Source organism: Pseudopipra pipra, unplaced genomic scaffold (genome assembly GCF_036250125.1).
Source record: "Pseudopipra pipra isolate bDixPip1 unplaced genomic scaffold, bDixPip1.hap1 HAP1_SCAFFOLD_66, whole genome shotgun sequence".
Lineage (NCBI taxonomy): Eukaryota > Metazoa > Chordata > Aves > Passeriformes > Pipridae > Pseudopipra > Pseudopipra pipra.
In genome coordinates, this window is record NW_026991152.1 from 76,202 (window position 1) to 98,091 (window position 21,890).

The 21,890-nt window shown below is 56.5% G+C and overlaps 1 protein-coding gene and 1 pseudogene across 1 annotated transcript; both read left to right on the top strand.

Moving 5' to 3' along the window:
- The first annotated feature begins 787 nt into the window (after positions 1-787).
- LOC135408800 (C1q-related factor-like) lies at positions 788-8,234 on the top strand (annotated as a pseudogene).
- Positions 8,235-9,340: 1,106 nt separating this feature from the next.
- LOC135408801 (Ig-like V-type domain-containing protein FAM187A) lies at positions 9,341-12,155 on the top strand. Its single transcript, XM_064643790.1, has one exon. It carries the CDS (start codon positions 10,568-10,570, stop codon positions 11,402-11,404), a length of 837 nt encoding a protein of 278 aa, XP_064499860.1. The 5' UTR covers positions 9,341-10,567; the 3' UTR covers positions 11,405-12,155.
- Positions 12,156-21,890: the final 9,735 nt, after the last annotated feature.

Genomic DNA, 21,890 nt, shown 5'->3' on the forward strand with positions numbered 1-21,890 from the left:
GCAGCGTGCCCCCATGTCATGAGCCCGCCGGGGCTCAGCCCCCCGGGGGCCCAGCCACCCCCATGGTGGCACCCGCGGCTGCCCCATTGTCACAGTGGCCTTTGCCACCAGCGGTGACACCCCAGCCCACAAACCCCGCGGGTGACCGTGATGGATGCTCGGGCCACGTGGGTGTCACCCAGGCTGTCCCAAAGTGTGGGGCTCCTCCAGAGTGTGGAGGGAGGGGAAACTGAGGCAGGGAGGTGGGATGGGCCCTGGCTGTGCCGTGGGGACTATCCCCCCGGGTGCCCCTTTGTGGGGTTAGAGTTAGGGTTAGGGTGAGGTGACGGGTCCCAGGGGTGTCCCCAGCTTGGAGGGTGCTCAGGGCTGGGGGTGGCATCGCTTGGGGACAGGGGCCCAGGGTGACGAGGGGTCCCGAGTGCTAGGTGGGGGCATCAGGGTGGCATCTGGGGTCCATCCACCCCCTACCTCAGTTTCCCTTCCCACGGAGCACCGGTAGTCGCAGGTGGGCGTGGCAGGGGCGCGTCCAGGGAATGGTCATCAGCGACCACGGCCGTGTCCGGGGATGGATGGGCGTGTTCATGGCCGGGTGGGCGTTTCCCGGTCGGGGTGGGCACGTCCCGAGCGGCTCGGGGCGCACCGGACCAGCGGAGGTCACGAAGCCGCCGCCGCCGCCTTGCTCCCCCCTGCCAGCATCATTCCCTCTCCTGGGTGCTAGCGCGCCTGGGCCGGGCGGCGGCTCAGCCTGGGCCGCAAAACTTTGCTGGCGGCCATGGCGGAGATGGTGATGGTGCTGGCGCTGGTGGTGCTCATCCCGGTGCTGGTGAGATCCGCCGGGCGCGACGGCCGCTAAGAGATGCTGGGCACCTGCTGGATGGTCTGCGAGCCCTACGGCCCCGCCGCCCCCCCCGCAGCCTGCCGAGCATGGCCCCCTCCCACCACCCTCCATGCTTGTGCAAGGTCCGCAAGGAAAACCGGGCAGACCGGGGAAACCGGGACCACCGGGACCACCCAGAGAACCGGAGCCACCGGGGCCACTGGGGGCGCGGGGAGAAGCGGGAAGACCAGGACCGCCGGAATTGCCAGGGCCGGGTGCTACGGGTGCGGTGAGCGCGGCCACCTACAGCACAGTGCCGAGGGTCGCTTTCTACGCCGGGCTCAAGAACCCCCACGAGGGCTACGAGGTGTTCAAGTTCGAGACGTGGTCACCAACCTGGGCAACAGCTACGACGCTGCCTCGGGCAAGTTCACCTGCGCCATCCCCGGCACCTACTTCACCTACCACGTCCTCATGCGCAGCAGCGACGGCACCAGCATGTGGGCAGACCTCTGCAAGAACGGGCAGGTAAGGGCTGCCCATCCCGGCTCCCTCCTCAGGCACAGGAGTGGTACTGCCCCCACCAAGCACTGGAGAAGGGCTCTGGATTCTTCCTCGGGGTGCTCCCTCCTTTTCCTGGCCCCAGCGATGCACCCTCCAGGTGCTCCATCCTCCTCCTGGCCCCAGGGATGCACCTCCAGGGTGCCACATCCTTCTCCCTTGTGCTGATGGTGGACTCTGGGTGCTTTCCTGGGGGGTCCCACTCTTTTCTCAACCCCAGGGATGCACTCGGTGGGTGCTCCATCCTTCTCCTGGCCCCAGGGACGAACCCTCAGGGTACCACATCCTTCTCCCATGCCGATGATGGGCTCTGTGAACTTCCCTAGGGGCCCCATCCTTTTCCCAGCCCCAGGGATGCCTCCCCAGGGTGTCATATCCTTCTCCCAGCTGCAATGATGGCCTCTGGGTGCATCCCTGGGGTGCTACATCCTTCTCCCAGCCACAGACATGCACCCCTGGGGTGCTTCATCCTTCTCCCAGGGGTTAAGATGGGGTCTGGCTGCACCCTGGAATGCCCCATCCTTTTCCCAGGGATGTGCCTCAGGATGCTCTGTCCCTTTCCTGGAGGCAGTGGTTGGCTCTGGGTGCATCTCCAGGGTGCCACATCCTTCTCCTGCCCATGGATCTGTCTCCCAGGGACAGTGATGTGCTCCAGGTGCCCACCCCAGAGAGGCCCATCCCCCTCCCATCCCCAAACATGCTCCCCCAGGTGCCCCGTCCTTGTTCCCCGTCCCCTCTGCACTGGGGACAGTCACCACCCACCCTGACATGTCCCCAAGCGTCCCTCAGTCCTTTCCTTGGCCCTAGAGATGTGCCCTGCTGTGCCTTGGGGTGCCTTAGGACACCCCCACAGCACCCCCGGGGTGTCCCGCCCCCCCCAGCCGTGCCATTGTCCCCGTTGCGGTCCCTGGGGGGGGGGGGGGCAGGGACAATGTCTGTGGTGGCCTCAAGGGGGACAGCGCCTGCCCCGCTTTTGAGGGGCTGAACCCCCAGCCCAGAGCTGGTTCTGCTGCTGCTGTACCAGGGGAGATGTCCCCACCCCTGGCTGGGCTGTGTGGGGACACCGGGGGGACACACATTCTTCCTTCCCCCTCCCTGCTCCCACATCCCCCTAACCCCATCCCCCCAAACCCAAGACTCAGCCTTGCCCCCTCCACGTTTTCAGGTGCTCCTTTCCCATTCCATGTTCCCCCCGGCCACAACTCGAGGGACAAGACATGGCTGTGACCCCCGAGCTGTCACCCGAGCTCCATTCTCTGGATGTCACCGCAGCCTGGCATCCTTACTGGGATCCATCCCACTCCACCCCACTCCCACATCCCATCACTTCCCTTGGCATCACCCCCTGCGGCGCCTCCTTGTCCCGAGGATGTGGGACTCCGAATTAACCCCAAACTGAGTTTTCACCCCAAAAAGCAGCCGGGGGGTGAGGGTAGGCAGGAGTCTTGTCACAGCCACTGCACTTTACTCCTCGGCTCCGAGCCCTTCCGAGCAGGAGCAGGAGCTGCTCGGCAGCTTTTCTCCATGCAAACAGCTTAAATTTCCTTTTATTGGAATTTTTTTTGCCTTCTCCCACCCTCCAGCCCCAAATTTTGGGGTGTCCCAGCGCTGCTTGTCACTGCTGGCTCTTCCTCCCAAGCAGCATCCGTGTAACTCTGAACTGAGCACCCCAAAAACTCACCTTGACCCTTTTGCCTCCCCCAAAACATATCTGGGGACCACCCCAAACCTCCCCACCCCCCAGCTCTGGAGGATCTCGATGTTCTTGGATAAATGTCCAGGAGCTGGGGAGCCCCTCGTCGAGAGGAGCCTCACTTGGGCGGGTGATGCAGCTTAATTAACTGCTTGTTAATTACTAACAGGGCATTGCCGTACTGGTATCTATGACAAAGTTCCCCCCAAAAATGCCCCAAATAATTAAAAAGATGGGGTTAATTAGGGGGTTGTTGCAAAAAAATCCCCTGTCCCTGGCAAGCTGGGGGAGCCTGGCGGATAAGGGTTGATCTGGCACCTTTGGAGGGAGTCAGGACGTGGGGGGCCCCCTAAATTTCCTCTCGTGCTGCCAGTTTGAGGGCAGCCCATCCCCCTTGTGTCAGGGCTGGAGTTAATGAGAGCCAGGGGAGCTGCTGATGGTTAATTAGCATTATTTATTATTTGTATTAGCCTGTAGCTGAGGTGAGGGGCAGCCAGGGGGGGGAGATGGATGGACAGACAGATGGATGGACAGGGGCATGGCACCAGGTGGCTTTGGGGTCCCCATGGTCCCCATGGTGGGGTGAGGGCCATCCATGGCTCAGGGAGGGTCACAGCCCCAGGAGACCCCAGTGCGGACAGTCCCCAAGGGCACACAGGGACCTGCCAGGCAGTCCTGGGGGCATGCATTGCCCTGCCTAGGGGGCCAGGGAGGCACCTTCTGCTGCCCTGAGGGGCACCCGCTGCCATGCCCAGAGGGTCTGGGGGGGCACCCAGTGCTGGGCTAAGGGGGTCTGAGGGGGGGCATCCACTGCCATGCCCAGAGGGTCTGAGGGGGGGCACCCACTGCTGTGCCCAGGGGTGCTGGGAAGGCACCCACCACAATATCTGGGGGTCCTGGAGGGCCCCCAGGGCCGTGCCCAGGGATCCTGAGGGGCACCTGCTACTGCACTTGGGAGTCTGGGGGGCACCTGCTGCCACACTTTCGGGGTCCTGGGCCATGGTGGCCATGGCACGTGGGGCACACGACGTGCCCGAGGCCCCAAGTGTCACCATGAGTGGCTCGGCCTAGACATGGGAACACCCCACTGCCCCTTGTCGCCCTCAGAAAGCCCTTGGGTGCAGCCCACCCCCTTGGGGACCACCCCAGAGTGTCCCCAGGGCCAGGGACACTCCCAGCACCATCACTGGGGTCAGGGGCAGCAGGCACAGCACAGTCGGGGCTGGGGCTGTGTCACCCCCGGGGCTCCCACCCCATAGCTGTGCCATGGGGAAACTGAGGTGCAGAGCAGGACAAGGGGGGTGAGGTCATCGGGGGTGGGTGGAAGCTCCCCTTCCTGTTGCCAGTGCGGTGCCAGGAGCCTGGGCCCAGCGCTGCCATTTATCTTCCCTGGTTAGGGAAGGGCTGGCAGGCAAGCAGTGAGGAGGCAGCTCCTTAACAAGGGAAGACAGATGGTACCGGGCGGCTCTGGCTGCCACGGGAGGGGACCACGGCAAGAACTGGGCACCAAACCTGTTTTTTCCTGTTTCTCCTGCTTCTTCCCCCTCTCCTCTTCCTTGGCAGAGGCAGCGTCCCCTGGAGATTGTGGTGCTGTGACCGACGGAGATTTCCCGGGGACACTCGTGGTGGCGGGGAAGACACGGGGTGGCTTTGAACAGGGTGACAGTTCTGGCGGTGGCACGAGGCTGGGTGGGTGAGAGCAAATCCTAGGGGATCCCCAGCTGGGCCATCAGTAGGTTCCAGAGTTAACAGCATCTGACCACACCGTCGCTGCCCATGGGCTCAGGTGTATCTGCATCCCTGAGGAGCAGCAGACCCCGGGACCCCTGTCCTGGAGGCAAAGGACAGGACTCCGTGGGCACAGCCCTCCCGTTCCTGCTGCTCCCGGACCCCGGTGCCTGCCCTCCCAGCACAAGCCAATTAAGAGCCGATTCTGGTCGGCTGTAATTAGCGGCACCTTCTCCCAGTGCAGTGCTTCTGCATTTCAGCAGCCACCTTGTCACTGTCACCCAGCACCGCGATCTCCCCGCGAGGCGCTGGTGGAGATTTGATTACCCAAAGAATTCTGCAGCAGCAGCAGGTCCAGCCATGGAGCTGCTTCTCCAGGTGGTGACGGCTCCTCTGGCTCTGGCAGCAACTCCTAGCACATCCCGGTTCCCAGGAGAGCTCTGTGGGGGTAACATCCCGTGGGTTGGGGTCCATGTGAGGGGGGATCTGGGGGGGATTTGAGCTCAGCCCTTGCCACACGCTTGTGGTCTTTGTTCAGCTCGTGGGAAGCACTGAGGGATGTGTGGGATTCAGTGGGCTGGTTTGGGGCTGGGCTGGGAGATGGAGTCCTGTGCCCCAGGCACAGTCCTGTATCCTAATCCAGAGATGGGGCCCCGTGTTTGAGCCATGGTCCTGCATCCAAATCCAAAGCTGGAGTCCTTTATCTGAGCTGGGGTCCTGTCGCTGATAATGTCGGAACGGCCAAAGCGACACGAAAAAAGGTTCCAGCAAAGTTTATTCCAAGAAAAAAGCAGGGACAGACGGGGCTACTGCGCAGCCCCTTAAGTACGGTTTTTGAACACATGTAATGCACACGGATAGGACAGTTCAAACTTTCACACCAGAATTCTTACAGCTAATAGGTGCATTTTCTAAAATCTACTTTCTCACAACAACTTTGCTCTTTCTCAAAACAGCCCAGTTCTTTCCCACAACAGTCCCGAGCACCTGCTCTTATTTTTCTCTCATGTTGATGTTCTTCCCAACTACTCTCATTCAAAACAGGTCCTTGTTCTCATGAGACAGTGCTCCTGTTCTCATGAGACAGTGTTCTCTGTTCCCACAGGACAGCTTCTTCAGGATGCATCAGTATGTTGTCAGGATCAGGGCCTCCATTTTCAGTCCTCTCTTTCAGTCCATCTCAGGGGCATACTTTGATCTGGTCAACATCTATTGCTTTGTCAGTATGTGCCAAGGTGCTGACAGACCCACTGTCACCCGTGACAGGGTCCTTCATCCAAACCCAGATCTGGGTTCCATGTTGGGTTCCACATCTGAATTGGGAGCTGGGGTCCTGTGTCCTAGATGTGGTCCCACATCTGACTCTGGATCTGGGGCCCTGTCTCTGAGCTGGGGTCCTGCATCCAAATCCTGAGTTAGGGTCCTGTCTGTGTGCCATGGTCCCATGTCTGAGCCTGGAGGAATGGTCCCATGTCTGGTCCTGCATCCCAACCCAGATTAGGGTCCCATGTTGGAGCTGTGGTCCCACGTCAGAACCCAGAGCTGTGGTCCTGCATCCAATTCCAAGTGCCACAGCACCGTGTCTGTGCCACGGTCCCCCACCCAAACTCAGAGCCATGGTCCCTTATCTGTGCCCGCTGGGTCAGGGAGAGGCTCTGGGGGATGCCCGGAGCAGCCTCACCCATGCGGGACCTGTTCACCCAGGGGATCCAGGGGGGTGCAACCCTCCGACTGTGGGTGAGCTGGGACCAGGGGTGTCCTGTGGGCCCCGCGGGCTGGGGCATGCCCTGAGCTGGTCCCCCGGTGTCCCCTGGGCAGGTCCTGGCCAGCGCCATCGCACAGGACACTGACCAGAACTACGACTATGCGAGTAACAGTGTCATCCTGCACCTTGATGCAGGGGACGAGGTGTTGTAAGAGGGAAGGGACTAAGTCAAGGGAAAAACACAGGTTCGAGAGATTCTGGAACGTGAATAAACCAAACACCGTTGCTAGTTGGCAAAAATAATAGCTATTTATTAGGAAAAGGTGGCAAACAAGGAAAAAGGGAGAAAACAAAACAGGCGCCTGAGGGAAAAGGATTGGGGCAGAGGAAAAAGTGCATAAAAGACCCTAGGAAGAAGGCTTTCCCCCCATACTCACCCAGGTGTCACCTGTAAACAAGTCTTACCCATCCTAACCAATAATGAAGTCTCTCTGCAGCAGCTGCGGGTTCATGGGGGGTGGCAGGCTCCCACTTCAAGCAGGCGTCCCCGCTGAAAGCAACTTGGTCCATCATGAAGAGCCGGCGCACCCCCCAAGAAGCGTCTCTGCTTTTTATAAAGTTTTTTGAGAGCACCTGCCCCGGAGAGGTGTGGCCAGCACCGCCCCATCAGGGCTCTGAATCCCTCCCCCTTGGTTATGTAAGTGCACCCCTCCTGCACCTGTGTGAGTACTTTGGAAAGTCCCTCACGCAGGCGCAGTGATTTGGGGGGGGTCTTCCCAATTGAGGCTGGGGCTTACTTCATCACCCTCCTCATCACTTTGTCCTCCAACTGCCCCTGACGAGCACTTGACCAATCACAACAGACCAATTAAAACAGTTTACACAGAAGCTCTCCCTCCAAGGCCAAGTTCACTGGTTTATCAGAAGACTTGGCAGGAGAAAACATAAACTAACTGCAGGTGGCTAGGGCCAAACACAGACCAAAAAGTAACATCCCAACTTCGTCCCGATACAGGTGTTCATCAGGGTGGACGGGGGCAAAGCCCACGGCGGCAGCAAAAACACGTACAGCACCTTCTCCGGCTTCATCATCCTCTCAGACTGAGCCTGGACCCACAGCATCGCTCCCAGCACCCCTCTGACCCCCCAGCCCCACAGCATTGCCCCCAGCACCCCCCAAACCCCCGGCACCACAGCATCCCTGTGCCGCGGTTCAGCCCCATGGCACCCTCCGAATCCCCATCCCCACAGCGTCCCTGGGCCATGGTTCAGTTCCCTGCTGCCCCACAGCTCCCATAGCCTTCCCTCACTCCCGCCCAGCCCCACCGGATCCCTCTGCCATGGTCCAGCCTATGGATCCCCCCCCGCCTGGTGCTCTCAGCTTCCCATGGCGCCCCAAACCCCCCTTTTCCCATTAAGTCACTCCGTGGCTGCCAGTTGAGGGCTTGGGGCTACAGAGGGTTTGGGCGGGTGGCAAAAAGGCTGGGGGACCCTCCGCGCTGCCCTACTGCAACCCCCCCCCGGCTGAACCTCCCCTTGTCCCCCGGTGCCCCATTCCTGCTGTTCCCCCCCTCCCTGGGGTGGTGCCGGGGGTCTGGCAGAGTGGTCCTGATGTACAGACGTGCAGTGCCCACCCAGCCCCGGGCTGGGGTCCTGCGCTGGGGGACGGGGAGAGCTGCTGGCCTGCCCCCCCCCGGGGCAACAACATGGTAAAGCAGAGCTGTGACCTCTCCCTGTCTGCTGTCTGTGTCCCCGGTGTCCCCCACAATGGGGATGGGGTCCTTCTGCCACCCTCTCCCCCAGACCCCGCTTGGCTCATCCAAGCCCAGACAGGACGGGCTCCCTGGCTCCAAGCGCTTGTGGTCCCTCTGCCACCTCCACTGGGGACACTGGAGCTGCCACCACCACCATGTCCCTGTCCCCAGAGGCTGGGTGGCCTCATGAAGGGGACACAGCATTGCCACTGTGAGGGGGGGACACGGTCAGGCCACACAGAGGCACCGGGACCCTCAGGCACACATGCCTGTCCCCACTGCCTTGGCATGGGCAGGATGTGACCCAATTAGAGGTGACAGCAGGTGCTCAGGGCCAGCGGCGGCATCCAGAGTGGCCATGGTGGGGTCAGAGGATGGGAGCCCTGGTGACATGGGGGTGAGGGTGAGTATCCCCCCGATGTGTGTTGGTGTTCCCCAGGGGTGGGTGAGTGGGGGTGTGTGTCCCCAGGTGCATGTGTGTGCTCCCAGGTATGAGTGTGTCCCCAGGTGTGTGTGTCCATGTCCCCCAAGTGTGTATGTGTGTCCCAGCCTGTGTGTGTGTGTGTCCCCTAGGTGTATGTGTGTCTCCAAGGGTGTATGTGTGTCCCCAGGTGTGTGTGTGTCCCCCAGGTGTGTGTGTGTCCATGTCCCCCAGGTGTGTGTGTGTCCCCAGTTGTGTGTGCGTCCCCAGTTGTGTGTGCGTCCCTCAAACCCTGACAGGTCCAGGTGCTGTTCCCCGGCACTGATCCCAGCTGCAGGCGTAGAGGTGGTGGCGGGGCCGGGCTGTCGGCCGCAGCCCCGAGCAGAAGGGCCACAGTCCCAGCCCTGGGGTCCCGGGACCCTCCAGGACCCTCCTAGACCCCCGGGGCTCTGGCCCACCGCTGTGCCGGGAGCCGCCGGCAGGGGGCACAGAGGGCAGTGAGACTACAGCTCCTATGATGCCTCACGCGGCCGCGGGACTGCAGCTCCCATGAGGCACCGCGCGGCGCGGGTGGGGCGCGGCCAATGGGGAGTCGTGAGGCGAAGCGGGACCAATCAGGGCGCGGGGCGGGGCTTCGCGGCCCATTTAAAAGTGGCGGGAACAGGGGAGTCGCAGTATCTGAGAGAGTGGGGGCCGAGGAGGGGTGCGTTAGGGGAGAGTGAGAGCCTGTAAGTGCCTAAAATATGTGTATGAGGGGCCGTGAGGGCACGGAGAGGGGGCAGGGCTCGGTGAGAGGGGCTTTGAAGGTGTAAAGGAGTTGCAGAGCCCTCCGAGAGGGCCTTTGGGGGCCCACGGGTGGGGTGCAGGGCCATAGAGGAGGTTGTGGGTTAATAGGCTGCCTGGGAGATGCACAAGGCTGTCTTGGGTTATTGAAGTGCCTTGCAGGAATCATCGCACACTGAGCACTGTCTCCAGCACGTGACATAGCCCAGGACTGGAAGTTCAGGAAACTTCTGTGTCTCCCATCACAGAGCTGCTCCGACAGTCCCACTCCCACCCCCCAGGCTGACACTGCTGGGACCGAAGCCCCTTTGCCATGGTGGGTCCAGTGACCCGAGGGGGCCCTGTTTGGCTCTGCACACCCCACTCTCACAGTCAGACCAGGTTCCTCATCAGCTCGGCCCCAGGTTTACTTTAAGGAACTAGAGGGTAGAGCCCACCCTCAGCACGCTGGCAGGTGACACGACAGAAGGATAGGGACATCCAGGGTGACCTGGAAAAGCTTGAGAAGTGGGACCACAAGAACTTGATGGCGAAGTGGAGGGGGCTGCACTTGGGTTGGGGCAATCCCAGGCATCAGCACAGACTGGGAGAAGGGCTGAGAGCAGCCCTGCAGAGAAGGACTTTGGGGGTTTTGGTGGAGGAAATGCTGGACATGAGCCAACAGTGAGCGCTGGCAGTGCTGAAGGCCAAGTGCATCCTTGGGGTGCATCAAAAGAGGGGTGGCCAGGGGGGTGAGGGAGGGGATGGTCATCCTCTACTCTGGGGGGTTGGGATGAGATCATCTTTAGGGTCCCGTCCAACCCAAGCTGTTCCGTGACCCTGTGATTCCATAAGATGGCGGCAGTTCCATTGTTCCCATCACAGCCCCATCATGTCCAGGGACACAGGTGACAGTTCTCCAGAGCTGCTGAAGGCAGGAAGGTTCCAGAGCGGGTGTCACAGAGGCCAGGCTGTCCCAGGGCAGCGGGGTCGCTCCCAGCACATCCCTGGCTGGGCTGGGTGAGTTCTGCTGGGGCCGAGCCTGCTGGGAGCCACCATCCTCCTCTGCCTGGTCGGTGTCCTCCAGGCCTTTGCCATCGAGAAGAAAGGGGATGTGTTCAAGAAGATGGCATGTCCCACCTTCCTGACATTTGAGAATGTTGCCTACTTGGCAGACATGACCCTCAAGCTTCCCTGCAAATGCAAGCCCAAGGAGGTCTCTTCTGTCGTCTGGTACTTCCAGAAGAACCTGCTCGGCTGCGAGACCACGGTGCTGACGGACTTCAACGGCACCGTGGTGCTGGACTCCAGCCACGTCCTCACAGGCAGCAACCTGCTGAAGCGCTTCAGCATCTGCATGTTCAGACTCATCATGTTCCCGGCCCAGGTGAGGGATTCTGGGCACTACCTGTGCGGCTCCAAGGAAGGGCACTTCCCGCGCCTCCTGTGCCTCCACAGCCCTGAGGTGGCCGTCCGGAGCTGCTTGGCACTGTGCCCGCCCAAGGAGGTGCCCGAGGAGGGAGTCCAGTCCATCTCCAACATCATCTACAAGTTTGGGGAGAAGCCCATGTCCCCATCCCAAACTGACCTGGTGATCACGTGCCCGGGGGCCCGCCCGGAGCACACCGTGGGCTGGGACAAGGACTCAGTCCAACTCTACCGCTCCCAGTACCTCGTGGGTGTTGGGAAGGGCATGAGGGTCTTCATCGACCACAGGAACCACCTGCACATCCTGCAGGTGTGCAGGAGCGACAGGGGCACCTACTTCTGCTGGAGGGATGGCGAGATGATGGTGGGATTCTGGCTCAGCGTCACCTTCCCGGCTCAGCACTGGCACGGCCCTGAGTCCATCTTCATCATGAGGGCCATGGGCATCAGCTTCGCCGTCATCACCGGCATCTTCTTCCTCACCCACCTGGGCCGCTGCTGCTGGTGGGCACTCAGGAAACAGACCGGGTTGTAGCGTCTCCCCTGCAGGGCACTTGGATGCCTCGGATCATCCTCCTGTTGGAAATCTCCGATGTTCTGTTTTTTCTTTGCTTTTGACTTTTCAAAGGAAAACTATTTTTCAAATTAACCTGGTGATTAAACATCTCTGATTCTGGGGCTGTTTTGAACTCACCCAACTCAGCACAGAATTGGGAGTCGATGTTTGAGGCAAAGCTTAAAGGCCACAGGGGCAGCACGGACCCCTCTCCCAGGCCGGGGCAGGGCAGCTGCTCAGCCTGCTCCAGGCTCCAGGGTCCCCCCAGGAAGCCCAGGATGGCTACAGGGACACAATCTGCACTCATGATGAGCCAAACACTCAGTGATGACACCAGGAGCAAAGCCAGGGAAGGGATGTGGCAGGAAGGGACAGAGCTACAGCAAACAATCAGCACCTCCCACACTTGGTGAGAGGAGTGGGGTATGGCTGTTTGGGTCCCTGAAGGGCAACACACCTACCCAGAGCGCCGGCATGACCCCAAAAGGGCCCACACATGGCAGCAGCCTGTATTAGGAAGGGTTCGAAATATATCGAATCTTGAAACCATGACACCGTTAAAAGCTTAACAAAAATCAATATTTATTACCAAGAGGTGGCCAACAAAATGAACAAACCCAAAAGGGAGGAAGGAGGAGAGAAATATGCCCCTAGCACAACCTCCCCAGTTACCCAGTTGTTGCCCATAAAGTTATCTTACCAATCTAGCATGCCTATAATTACCCATAGCAGAAGCTGCATCCTTGGAGAGTCAGTAAGTTCACAAACTGGCAGGCGTCCCCGCCAAAGGCAATGTTGCCCTTGTCCCTCCAAGAAAGCACTGTCTTCTTTTATACAATTAACTGACTGACCACAACCTCCCAGGAGTGGCCAGCACCGCCCAGCCAGAGGCCCTCAGTCCCACCTCCCAGGTAGGTAAGCGCATCTCTTCTGCGCACGCGTGAGAACTTCGGAAATCCCCTAACACACGCGCAGTCTGCTTTGGGGGTCTTTCTCAATTGAGTCTGGGGGCGCTACTTCATCCTTCTCCTCCTCAATCTCTCCTTCAAGTGACCTTGGAGGACAATTAGCCAATCACAGAACACCAATTAAAACAGTTTATACAAGAAGCTCTCTTCAAGGAGAACTTTCCTGTTTATCAGTGCTTGTTTTCCCATAACTTGGCAGGGAAGGAGCAAAACTTTCACAGGTGGCGGGGGCAAACACAGACCAAATGTATCAGCATAATTAACCCCTGATACACATCCCCAGCCCTGACTCTCCCTGAGGACTTTGCCCCCAAACTCATCCCCCAGACACGACCTTGCAGAACCCCCAGGGAGGCACTAGCCGAGGCCTGGGTGCTGAGCCCAGGGCTGGTGCAGGCCAAGAGGGACACAGCCACCAACCTGGCAGCACTGCTCCCTGCCTTCCCCTCTTAATCCCTAACGATCTCCCAGTAGAACCAAACATGCCTCCCCCATCATGCTATAACACCCCCAGGAACCAACCCTGCACTGACTGGAGCTGTCACACAGCTGGGAACTGCTCCTGTATCCACACCAGCATGTGGTTTGTTTGTTCGGAGGCAGAACCAGCAGTGGGAAGGGCAGGTTTCCAGCACAGCTCAGGGATTTGTGGCAGGCAGGAATCCAGCACCCCCCAGTGAGCAGCTGGGAGCTGCTGGAAAAGCATCCAGACACCTGGACTGCTCCCTGCAAACAGCATCAGGTTTAGGCTGGAGTGACAGCCAGAGCCTCTGTCTGCCCAGTGAGAGCCCTGCTGGGATTGAAATCCACCAGCAGGTTTGCACCAGGAATGGGGAAGCACATGGACAGAGCCCCTGGGGAGCACAGTTCCCAGCTCAGTGCTGAGGGGGCAGCCCTGGCACTGGGGCCAAGGCATCCAGCAAATCCATGTGGCATCCTGGGGTCACATCAGCAGCCAGTCTGGAGCTGTGCAGGGGCACCTTGGCATGTCACACCCCCTGTGTCCCCAGGATATGCAGCCACTCTCAGCACTGGTGCAGGCACAGCACAAGTTCAGGCTGTGTGGTTTTGGGGCGTTGTTGTGTTCCCCCATCCCCCACAGCTGCCTAGGGGCTTCCAAAGTAGATCCAAGGCTCCATTGAGCCCACCCAGCCCAGGAGCAGATGGGGCAGGAGCTCCTGCAAGGATCAGAGGTGAGTGCCAGAGCAGCTGTAGCCAGCGAGGAGGGTGTCCAGTGGTGGGAGCTGGGGTGGGGGCATGGAGCTGCTGGAGGACATGGCTTCAGATCCCATTTTCTGTGTCCTCATGCACTCGGGGAGGGTTGGTTCAGCTGGGGGGTGCAGGGGTGGGGAGGGAGCCCCAGGCTGGGCAAGGCCTGCTCTGATTCCCTCACTGTGCCAACTCTGGCCAGTGACCCCTTAGAACCCTGTGAACCCTCTTTGGGCACCCACAGCCTCCCCTAGGACAGCGCTGTCCCCTTTGTGTCCTCTTAGCCCCTCTCATAACCTGACACCCCCTTAAGCCACAGCCTCCCCTATTGCCCTGTACCCCCTTTTGGCCCCTAAAGCCCCTCTCACAGCCCTAAAACCTCTTTGGGCCTCCACAGCCCCCTCCCACAGCCCTGCTCCCCTCTTTGGGCTCCCACAGCAGCTCCTGTGGGAGGAGCTGGGGTTCAGGAGCAGCTCCCAGCTAAGCTGGCCTGGAAAAGGTGACCACGGGTGGGAGGAGCAGCACTGGGATGTGGAACAGCTCCGGGTGTGCCGCTGTCCCACAGGAATCGGGGTCACCGGCTCTTCCTGCCCCTTCCCTGCCTGGCAGCGGCTCATCTCACCTTTGTCTTCTTCAGCCTGAAAGGTTCTCATTAACACTCGCAGCCCACTCGCAGTTCGTTTGTCTCATTAAGGGGGGGGGGCGGGAGGAGGAGGAGGAGGGGGGAGAGCCCAACTCTGCCTCCCGCGGCAGCCGGCACTGACAGCTTCCCGTGCTTTGATCCCGCTGTGTGGGAGCCGGGAGAGGATCAATCCCTGGGGAGCAGCAGGTGCTCACACAGGACCCCAAAGCCCTTGCTCTGTCCCCCCCACCCCGTGAGGGATGGAGGTCCCCTGTCACCAGGGCTGTCACACAGCACATGTCCCCAGGGATGCCACTGTTCTGGCTGGGGACACTGAGTACCACTATGGGGTAGGTGCCCCCAAACTGGTGTTTTGGAGGGCAAACCCCCACCTGTCGCTGGTGACTCCGGCCCAGGACAACTGCAGGGACACGGGGCTGGCTGGGGACAAGGAACTTCTGGTCATTAAAAGCGGATGTGGCAGCTGCCCCAGTCCCACCAGTCTTGTCTCCAGTGGCTCTGGGTCCTCCCAAATTGCGCCCACAGGGACCATGGACCACGGACCACTCTCAGTGGCCCGGCGATGATGGCTCCAGTCCGACCATGTGTCCCCGTCCCACAGAGGGCAGCTTTCCCCGGCCATCAGCTGCTACCTGCTGCCAGCAGCAAGGCTGGTCCCCATCCCTGTCCCTGTCCCTGTCTCTATCCCTGCAGCAGCATCCCAGAGACCCCCCTGCCCAGCAGCTTCACCCCAGCTGCCTCTCGGGGCACCCACCCCACCGCCATCACGTCTCACTGGTGGCCCCAAAACACCCCCATCCCCTGCACGGGCTGTCCCCGAGGCCCATCCATGTCCCAGTTTGTGGTCAGGACACCGTGGCTGGGAGGGGACAGGGCTGCAGCGGCGCCATGCCGGTCCTGGATCCACCCCGCCGTGTTTCCCGGCAGTGCCGTGCCCTGGCACAAAGGCCCCCTCCAGGCCGTACCAGGCAGACACGGCTCTGGCCCCGCACAAAGCCGCTTTCAGCCACCCGGGAAAGCCTCTGGCACCCGGCCCTAGCTCTCACCACCCCCTGCCATGGGCCAACGGGGCAAAAGGGGCAAAAGATCCCCCAAACTCAGTGCACGTGTGGATGGTGATATGATCGCGCACACAGCTATGGTGGGATAAGTGCCCTCTGGATCTGGGATGGGGACGGGTGTCCTGAGTCCTGTCCAGGCTCCAGGGGCACCAGGCAGTGCTTCCACAGATCCAGTGGGATGGGAAAGACTTTGAAGGCTTCAGCCTCTTAATTAACACCTGGCCTTAATAGCCTGGAGTGATGGGCTACAGGGGCTGGTGCTGAGCTGCTCGTGCCAGGGCTCATCCTAGAGGATGTGACATGGGGAGGATATGTACATGTGTGGGTGTGTGTGCCCATGGGTACATGTGTGTGCCCACGTGTGGGTGTGTGTGCCCACGTGTTTGTGTGTGTGCCCATGTGTACACGTGTGTGCCCATGTGTGTGTGTGCCTGCATGTGCACAGTGAGATTGTCAGTGTAGAGTCGTGATGGCCGATAAAGATACAAGGAGTCAGTTATGTGCAAGAAAGATGTCTTCTTTCTCCTCGTTATTTTCTCATCTGCTTTTTTATACCCCTTACTAGCAGCAAGCAGTATCCTTACTTTAGGTAAGCAAGCAACAGCGTTTTCATTGGCTAGGATCTATGGGTGATACATTTGGCAAAGCTCAAGGCCTTATTGCAGTTCCCACATCCTGGGCCTACCAACTTTACAGCCTGCTATTGTTTTCTCCATTAGGGCTGCGTACTGACTTCCTTATCATCAAGGATACACTCGAAACTTTTCGCAGTCGATATCTCCATCCTGGGAGCTAATAAACCCACTATTAACCCCATCAGAGATGGCTCTGTGTGTGTGTGCACGTTGTGTGTACATGTAAGGGTGACTGGGCATGTGCCACTCTGGGCATGTGTGTGCACATGCACACATGTGTTGGCTTGGCTCTGCCCGTGTGTGCACAGCAGGGTGGCTGTGCCTGTGCATGCTATGTGTGTGTGGAAGGGTGTCAGAGACTGGAGTGTTTGATGATTTATGCATTCTAGGAGACTTTTGCAGGCTTTGACTTTTTGATGGGCAACTGGGCCCATCCCCCCTCCTCCAGCGCAGAAGATGTCAAGCCGAAAAGGCGGGAAGAGCCGAGCTTGCAGGCTTTTGACTGTTACACTGTACCTCTGATGGCCCATGGGAGCCCATCCCCCCCCCTCTGCCTGTCGGGAAAAGGGCGGGAACCAGGCCAGACACAAAAAAACTCAGCACAGACCCAGGAGATGTTGGAGGCTCGAGGCACGGCCCGTGACACTAACCATGGATGGGGGCTTCCCTCCTTCACCCCCAGCAGATCACTTCACCACTTCAACTGACAGACATGGAAGCATCGCTGGACCCCGTGGGCGGTGACTATAGACATCTGTCCTCTCTCAGCTTTTGTGACTATAGACATCTGTCCTCTCTCAGCTTTTCTTTCTCTTACTCTCCCTTACTCTCACCCTGTCTTTCTCTCCCCTATGCATTTTTCTCCTCCCTAGAAAGGTTACAGCACCCAAAAATGTTAACTTACCTACTGGTTCAAAATTGTTAAAATAAATCTTATCCATATATGTTTTCATACACCGATTATTTAGTGTTGTTTCGCTGTAATCCACCTCAAGGGAATTTTTGATGGAACCTGAGTTACCCCCCTCTCCCCTTTTCCTGGGGCGGGTCGTAACATTTTTGGCGTAGTCGGCAAGGATCCTTTGGATGTGGTGGAGTAATCGGTGTAGTCTAAAGCTGGTACCGAGGGCGAGTCAAATGGTGACTGTCCCCTCGCAGTAAAATTATAGTAAGAATTTTTCTCCTCTCGGTGTGACCCGGGCACATCAGACCTGTTGAAAGGTTTCCTGGTGTGACCTGGACCTGTTGAAAGGTTCTCTGGTACCTGGACCTGTTGAAAGGTTTTCCAGGAGAGAGTCAAACCAGCCCTCAGAGGGTTAAGGGGGAGAAAGACATTAACCTAAACTGGGTTAATGACTGAGGCAAAGGGGATGACACCCCAGGTTGAGTTATATGGGGATTATTCCCTCCTGATAGCTATCCTTGGTTTAGAATTGTTTTTTGTGGGTGCTGTCTTAGGCGTGTTCCTTAGAGCAGTGCAAAAGCAAAAATCAGCTATTCAGAAATCTGTAAGTGAAGGGATAAAATCTTTCCAAGAGTCAATGAGATCTTTGCAGGACCAGCTAGAAAAAGAGGCTATTCAAAAATCTACCGGTGAGGTGATAAGGTCTCTTCAAGAGACAATGAAGGCATTACAGGAGCAATTAGGAAAAGAACACCAGCAGTTAACTGCTGAACGTCAGGCACTGGAGAAGGAGAGAGAGATTAACTCATTGCTTCGGTCAGCCCTTGAAGATGAGGAGGAACAAAATGAAAGGCTTAAAAGAATACTGGAAATGAAAAATTGTGAATTGCGAGACATTAGTTCAAAATACCCTAAACCGGTAGATGTTAACAAATCCCTGTACCCCTCTGGGGAATTAGAAGAGTTGAAGCAAAGTTACCGGGAGGACGAGGCAATACATATGCGTCCCCTCATTAAAACTGAAACCACTGGCCAGGGGGCAGATCTGCAAACTACCACACGAATTACCCCGTACACGGGGGAAGCACTGGCCAAAATTCAGGAAAAATACAGTCGTAAGGCCAGTGAATCAGAGACTGAATATGTGTGGAGGGTGTCCCTTACTGGGGGAGATCGGATTTTGTTGAGTGAAGATGAGGCCAGAGGATTTTGGGGCCCAGGGGTCTTCCTGACCACAAATGATAACCGAGCTCCGTGGTCCCTGACCCAGAGAGCTGCCTACTGGGCAGGCGGGTTAGACCCTATAGAAAGGGGAGATCCTTACACGATTAAAACACCCACAATTGGCCACATTGTAAAAAGTGTACAAAAAACCGCATGTCTCCAGTTAATGCATACAAAATTATTAGACCCACAACAAAATTCCCCAATGGAACTCGAGGCGGATCCACAGAGATTTCCGGTCTTAATTCGAGGCCTGCCTGATGCACTAAAAGTTTATGCTAAACAATTACAGGAGCGCATAAAGGCAACCCCCAGACCTAGAAGAAGGGGTGCTCCATCAGGATTAACCTGGTTGGAAATAGCCCAAGAATTAATAGCTACTGGTCAGCAGCTGGGGCTCTCTGGTACCAGTGGCCAGAGAATACACTGCAGGAGGGCAGGGAAAGTCCAAAAACCTGCTTCACCAGGTATTTGTCAACAAAATGTGTCATCTAGCAGGAGAAAGAGATACAGTCTGTGGAGAGAAGGTGTTGCAAAAGGTATTCCTCGAGAAGTGATGGATAAATTACCCACTGCTAATTTGGAATACTTGATAAAGCAGTGGGATAAGATCAAAGAGCACAAGACACCCCCTAAGGGCAGCCCCTCTAAGGAGTCCAACACTGTGATCCCCTCAGCCTCTCCAGAAACTGGACTAACCAGTTTGACCAGTTCTGAGTCAAGGAACTGGACTTACTGCTCTCAAGTAAATAAGCCAAAAAATAGCCAGTGGGTTTATGAGAGAAAGCTTACAGAAAACAACCAGGGAGATTTGGTAATCACTCTTCCTCTTGGCCCTTTTAAATCTTTGGTTACATTTGTGGTAGACACGGGTGCACAGGTCTCAGCACTCCAAACTGAAGCTGCTACTCAGTGTGGCATTAAACCAGAGAAAAAGAAGATGTGGGTGACTGATGCTTTTGGCAAATCCCGACCCCAATACACTGCTCGAGTGAAATGCTGGTTACCTGGAGATGAGACAGCCACAGAAACTATCATGATTGTAGGGCCATTACCAGCTAACATCCTGGGGTTGGATCTGCTAAAGGGGAAGGCCTGGACAGACGCTAGAGGGAGAGAATGGGTGTTTGGTCTCCCAACCCCCTCTGTCCGTCTGTTGCAAACTGTTCCAAGTCTGCCTCCTTCTAAAATAACAAATGTAAACCCCCACCCACTCCCTTTAGGAACACATGAAAAAATTACCCCAGAAATTGCAGAATTGCAGGACCAGACTCAGACAAGTACTATCACCCACTTGGAAAGTCTGAGACTTCAAATTCCCATAGGAAAATTAGCAGTGTGTATTCCCCCTGACACCTTGGCCACCCTAGAGCAAATAAAGATGCTGAGAAGTAAAAAGGAGTCCCAGCATACTCTGAGTTTATTTGTCTTTTGGAGAAAACATGCTCCAAACTTCTCTATTATTACTACCCTAGTGACATTATGCCAGAGAAGAAAAGGAGTTGGATAAATAGATAGTTCCTTCTTTTTAATAATGGGTCCGTAGTGGGCCAGATTTTCTTTTTTTTTCCGCAGGAACCTGCCAGCAGATGAGATCAAACTGCATGAAACCAATAAAGCTTTCAATTGCAGCAATGGGCAGAAAAGATAACTGCCCCCACAACTGCCTCTATTATCAACTTACAAGTATCCCATGAGAAAATAAAGTAGCAACAGGACTGAAGACTTATACTGTTCTTTGACATGTGTTTGTGTTTTTATCTTAATAACTTTGTAGTATGCATGTCTGTATGTATTTTTGTGTCAGTAAGTTTGCAATATGCAAAAGTTTACCACAAACATTGTGTTTGTGTCTCCTCTACTCCCAAAATTGCTTGTATTATGAGCTTATTAATAATTGTTGACTTATTTGTGTTTTTATCATGAACAACTTGCTGGTAAGATTGTGTAAGACAAGCCATTTTATGTACTGCAAGTTTAGTTTTTGCCAAGTTTGTTTTGTCTTTTTGTTGGGAAGTGAGTTAGCTTGAGAAAAGCTTTCAGATGTGTGTAGTTCCGTCTCAATCAACCGAGAATCAGAAAACTCAATCAAATTTAACCTGGGAGTTAGTACAAGAAGTTATGAATATTTAGAATCATACAAATATGTATTCAAAAGGCATCGAATTCTATATTTGGCTAAATCTCACAAAATATTGACAAATGAAACTAAATCTAAACAAAACAAAAAAGTTTTACCTGAAGGGAATATAAGAAAGCCTTTTACCAGCTCCCAAGTAACTCAATGTTTTTTAATGTATAATTTCAAGTATTTGTGTATGTTTGTAACCTTATTAATGTTAAGAAATTTGATTGCAACTATTGAGATCCTATTACATCCCCTATGACTACTCACGGGGTGGAGAGAGTAACTGATGCAGATTAGCTTACTATGTTATTATAAAGCTGGTTTGTTTTTTTTTGAGGGGGGAGAATTGCAGTGCATTGGGGCTGTCTCTTCCTTTCCTTCACTCTTCTGTCTTCCTATCCACTATATGAGAAGCACCACCCACAAAGAAGATTCACAGTGAACAGCAAAAGATTATTGAATGCATAAATCACGGGGTGGTGTCAGAGACTGGAGTGTTTGATGATTTATGCATTCTAGGAGACTTTTGCAGGCTTTGACTTTTTGATGGGCAACTGGGCCCATCCCCCCTCCTCCAGCGCAGAAGATGTCAAGCCGAAAAGGCGGGAAGAGCCGAGCTTGCAGGCTTTTGACTGTTACACTGTACCTCTGATGGCCCATGGGAGCCCATCCCCCCCCCTCTGCCTGTCGGGAAAAGGGCGGGAACCAGGCCAGACACAAAAAAACTCAGCACAGACCCAGGAGATGTTGGAGGCTCGAGGCACGGCCCGTGACACTAACCATGGATGGGGGCTTCCCTCCTTCACCCCCAGCAGATCACTTCACCACTTCAACTGACAGACATGGAAGCATCGCTGGACCCCGTGGGCGGTGACTATAGACATCTGTCCTCTCTCAGCTTTTGTGACTATAGACATCTGTCCTCTCTCAGCTTTTCTTTCTCTTACTCTCCCTTACTCTCACCCTGTCTTTCTCTCCCCTATGCATTTTTCTCCTCCCTAGAAAGGTTACAGCACCCAAAAATGTTAACTTACCTACTGGTTCAAAATTGTTAAAATAAATCTTATCCATATATGTTTTCATACACCGATTATTTAGTGTTGTTTCGCTGTAATCCACCCCAAGGGAATTTTTGATGGAACCTGAGTTACCCCCCTCTCCCCTTTTCCTGGGGCGGGTCGTAACAAAGGGGAACTGCATGTGCGCAGCTCTGGGTGTGTCCCATGTGTGCGTGCACACATGTTCAGGGAAAGCAGCACATGTGTGTGTCTGTGCACATTGTGTGTCCCCCCCACGTGTATGCTAGGCAGGCACATGCGTGTGCCTTGCACACGGAGTGTGTGTCTGTGGACATGGACAGATACGTGTGTGTGTCTCTGGAGGTGTCTTTGTGCACGTGTGCCTGTGGGTGTGCACATGTGTACGAGTGGAGGTGTAGGTGACCCCACACGTGTATACACAGATCTCACATCTCACATCTCCCACGGTGCAGCACCCAGCCTTGCACCCACCCCCTCCCACCGGCTGCCCTGGGAGTGAACTTGGCCACTGCTCCATCTCTGCCCTGCCATGTGCCCCAGGGCCCCCCGGGAGGGCCGGGGGTGGGCAGGGGGATATGCCACGGTGCCCAGGCTGGGTGCCAGGGCACAGACACCCCGCCAGGCTTTGTGCTGGCCCAGTGGCTCCCTGGCCA